We start from the raw sequence: 4,323 nt of genomic DNA, 5'->3' as shown, positions 1-4,323 counted from the left end.
AAGAATCTGTGCTAAATGCTTCCAACAGTTCCTACCCACATGTAGTTTACTTTCCAATATGGGTGACAAACACTTACACTTGAAATTATAGTATAGCATATTAAGAGTGATAATAGGAATAATACTAAATGCTGTCCAACAAAGGGCATTCATTCTACAGTCGTGGTGCCAGCAAAGGCTTCTTCATAGATCTAATATCTAAACTGGGTCTTTGCAGGATAAGTAGGGATTACATAAGGGAAGATAAGCGAGGAGGGGAGGAAGCTGTTTCAAGTGGAGGAAATACCTAAGATCAGTAGCAAAAGATAACCTGGCATGTTTGGGAAAGTGAAAGGAATTCCAAGGAATTGGAACCCTGAGTGCAGGTGGACGTGGTGAGAGATGGTCAGGAGAGGTGAGTAGGGACTTGCAGGGCTTGCTTCCATGTTGAGGAATCTGCAGTTTATCCCACAGCAATGAAAAGACATTAAAGGAATTCAAAACAGGGCAATGTAATGACTGGATCTGAATTTTATTTTTTATTATTCTTTGGATCTGAATTTTAAAAAGAACATTATGACTATAAAGTAAATAAAAATTGACAAGAAGAAAGCAAAGCAGTTAGTAGACTGTTGCAGTAACCCAGAAGATAGAGGGTAATTAGCTAACGGTTTATCTGTGAGGAATGGAGAGAAGTGGTTGGATTTGAGGTATTCAGGCAGTAGAATTAAAGCACTTGCTCATAAATCAATATAGGTCATTAGGAAAAGGATGATTCTGAAGTGTCTGGCCAAAGTCTTACTTGGGAGACTTTCTGATATAGGAAAAATGAAACAACATCCTTCATTTAGGAGGCATTTTATGGACAACAGAAAATTACGATAGCTCTGTATTTGCTCATTATGAGTGGCACCATGGAGTTCTAAGCCCATGCCAAAGAGTCTCCATTCTGAATGAAATACACTCCAACTTCTCTAGCATGTGCTCCATAGGGGCAGTCATAAATCTGTGCCCAGACTTCCCAAAGAAAGAAGAGCCTATCAGGAAAGTGCCCACTACCTCAAAACTTTGTCAATCTCTCCATATTCCCTGGAGGATTAAGGGGAAGGAGGAGGAGAGATGGCTGAATATCCATGTCTTGTTCAAGTAGCATTGGTGTCCTCCTTCATTTTCTGGTGGTAGTTGGTCAATCTAAAGCAAGCAGGATTAGGATTTTAGAATAAAGAGGAATCTACACCCAGGGAGAAAGATTTAGTATCTCTATATAATTTATCTCAAGGGTCCTAGGTTTTCCCATTCAAAACTGGAGTGAAATATAAAATACGCTTTGAGGCTGTAGTACTCACCCCTTCGCCGCCATTTTCATCTGTGTTGGCAAGCATTTCCTGAAGGGCTCTCACAGACAGGGATTGTTCCAGCACGAAATTGCAAATGCAGAGATCTGGAGGAACATACTGTGGAAACAAAACCAGAATGAGGACACCTACCCATATCAGTTAGGCATCAGCCACCTAGAGACATCACAAGGGCAAAGAGCCTACTCATTAAAATGACAGATGGATGATTAGGAATGTAAAAAAAAAATGGATTTCCTTTATTCAAGTAGAGATGGGTTTTCAGCTGGATTCTTAAAAACAGAAGGAAGAGAAGTCCAGGACTCAAGTCAACAGTGACCAGGATGTCAGGGTACACTTGAGAGATAATGGCATATATTGGAGCCTCTCTCTCTCTCTCTCTCTCTCTCTCTCTCTTTCCCACACACACACAGCCTTGCTGAAGAGAAAGAACAGGAGGTCTGATCTGCACTGATGTGTGAGTGGGACAAAAGGAAAAAGGTCACTGAGATCATACCTACAATGATGTGTAGGAACACTTAACTTACACTATGGATTATAGACAGCATGGGGAATCCTCTACTCTTTTAAAAAAACAAACAACCCTGGATATCACAGTATAAAAAGAGGCACTCGAGGGGATTAAGAGCTATATCTAAACAGGGAACATAGAAATGTCCAAAGCTACGTAAGAACTGATGGTCCCTACAGTATTCATTCTAAACATTAAAAAATGAATAAGTAAATTTTTTTTTTTAAACAGGTTTAGAGAGCAAATCAGCTTTCCATTCAACAATTCGTACACATTTTGTTTCATGTTATTGACTGTGTTTCCCAAAATGTAACATCACTTATTCCACTTCCTCCCTGTGTTTCCTGTTTCCATTCCTCCTTCTTTTCTAACCCTTCCTGTCCTCTGAACTTTATCCTTGAGCAAATGCTGTCCTTTTGATCTAAGTGATGGATTAGTTCACTTTATAGAACGGTCTACTGTTTGGCAGAGAGTTGACCCAGTTCTAGGTCTGAAGGGTTCAGCTCCATTGTCTCGGGGTCATTCTAATTTATGTGTTCTGATAACATAATACCTATGTCTGTCCTAGAACATTTCTCAACAATAGTTACAGACAACCTTCTCTGTATACTGACTATGTTGCTGTTGTTACTAAGTGCCGTCGAGTACACTTTAACTTGTAGTGACCCTGTATAGGGTTTCTGAGGAGCAACTGGTTGGTTTGAAACCACTGCCCTTTCAGGTAGCTGTCTAGTGATTATCCTACAGCGCTATAGTGGCAGGCATAAAGCACTTTCTCTGTGCCAGTTACTGCTATATTTTGCTTGTATGAACTCATGTGATCCTCTCAACAACTCTATATGATCCAAATCCATACCTGTACAGATTCCAACTCACAGTGACCCTAGGAACTGTTATCACAGTTTAAAGTTAAGGGGTCTCTGGGTGATGTAAATGAGGTAAGTGCTTAACTATTAGTCAAAAGAGTTGGTTCAAACCAACTCATTGGTGCCCTTGGAGACATTTTTGCCCACCTGTTTCTACAATTTTACAGTCCTGGAAATCCTATGGAGCAGTTCTACTCTGCACACATGGGACTATTTCAACTCAATGGAAATTAACAATAACAACATAGTTATGGAAACTAAGGTACAGAGAAGTTAGCTCACCTGCCTAAGGCCCCGGCTTATTCATAGTTGACTGAGACTGAATTGAAATCCAGGTACTCTGGCTCCAAAATCCATGTACTCAACTCTATACTGTCCTGCTACTGAAAATATTAAGGCTGTCTGCTTCACAAATGGAGTATTTTCTAGTCAGCAAATACTCAACTAGTACATTTGGGTAGAACAGAGACCTTGGTATTGAGAAAGTGATAAAGGAACACAAAGATGTAATCACTGCTCTTTAGAGGTTTACCATTCCGCTTCATGATGCACCACTTCCCTCGGGAACACAGCTTGCAGTCACCTTGCATACCAAACCTTTGTTTCCTACATGACCTTGGCAGAACACCGACACCATGAGACTCACAAGAGTGAGAAATGAGGGCTAAAAGTCACCAACAGCTATGCCTGACGCTGCGTGACAAGTAAATCTGTTTCCACGGAGTTACACTTAACAGCTAAAGCCATCTTGCTAGCAAGGTATAGATAACCTACCAGACTTGAGTATTTTCATTTCTAAAATAAAGATAATGTGACTGGTGTGACCTTGAAGGTCCCTTTAATTTCCAGGTGTTTGAATCTTATTCATCTCCACAAGTCAGGAATAGTGAGATATGGTGGCTTAGTGGTAGAAATCTTGTGTTCCATGTAAGAGACATGAGTTTGATTCCCAGCCAGTGCTTAAGTCCCACACAAGTGTGTTGCTATGATGCCGAAAAAAACTAAGATGGATTAGAAAGAAAGACCTGGTGATCTACTTCTGAAAATTAGCCAGAAAAAACCCTACAGGCAACAGGATGACAGCAAATAGCAACAAGCCATTATTGGTCACCTTATTCCAAAGGCTACTGCCCTATTCCAAGTGCTTTTCTAGTAAGGGTTTGAGTACATGTCTATGTATGTTTATATTCAAGGAACCCTAAAAACCCAGTCTGCCTAGAAGTCTGGCATTATAGGAACATGGCCAACTCTATTTATGAGAATGATTTAACAGAGCAGTAACTGTAACACAAGGAGACTATAGCCTTTCAGCTTTACACATTTCTGGCTTTGTTTTCTAAACCTGTTCCTGCTGCAGGTGATTAACTCCATTGCATGGGACCTGCCTATAAAGCAGGCAGCTTATACTGCAGGGCAGACTTTTAAGTTGAGGAAATGTTTGTTTTCAGAATTATATATATATAGGAGCTCTGGTAGTGTAGTGGTTACGAATCGGGCTGTGAACCACAAGGTCGGCAGTTTGAAACTACCAGCTGTTCCATGGGAGAAAGATGAGGCTTTCTGCTCCCATAAAGATGTACAGCCTCGGAAACCCTGTACAGGGTCGCTATGG

General features: G+C 40.6%; 1 protein-coding gene across 1 annotated transcript in view; it reads right to left on the bottom strand.

Annotated features, from left to right (window-relative positions):
- The window catches only part of RYR3 (ryanodine receptor 3), a 775,913-nt gene that overhangs the window by 478,142 nt on the left and 293,448 nt on the right, over window positions 1-4,323 (bottom strand). The window contains exon 3 of the mRNA XM_006831810.1: window positions 1,326-1,433. Coding sequence (XP_006831873.1) covers window positions 1,326-1,433 — 108 coding nt within the window. The remainder of the gene's footprint in view (window positions 1-1,325; window positions 1,434-4,323) is intronic.

The sequence above is a fragment of the Chrysochloris asiatica genome, unplaced genomic scaffold (genome assembly GCF_000296735.1).
Source record: "Chrysochloris asiatica unplaced genomic scaffold, ChrAsi1.0 scaffold00004, whole genome shotgun sequence".
Classification (NCBI taxonomy): domain Eukaryota; kingdom Metazoa; phylum Chordata; class Mammalia; order Afrosoricida; family Chrysochloridae; genus Chrysochloris; species Chrysochloris asiatica.
The sequence above is the reverse complement of the archived record's forward strand: the minus strand, read 5'-3'. Positions and strand labels throughout refer to the sequence as shown.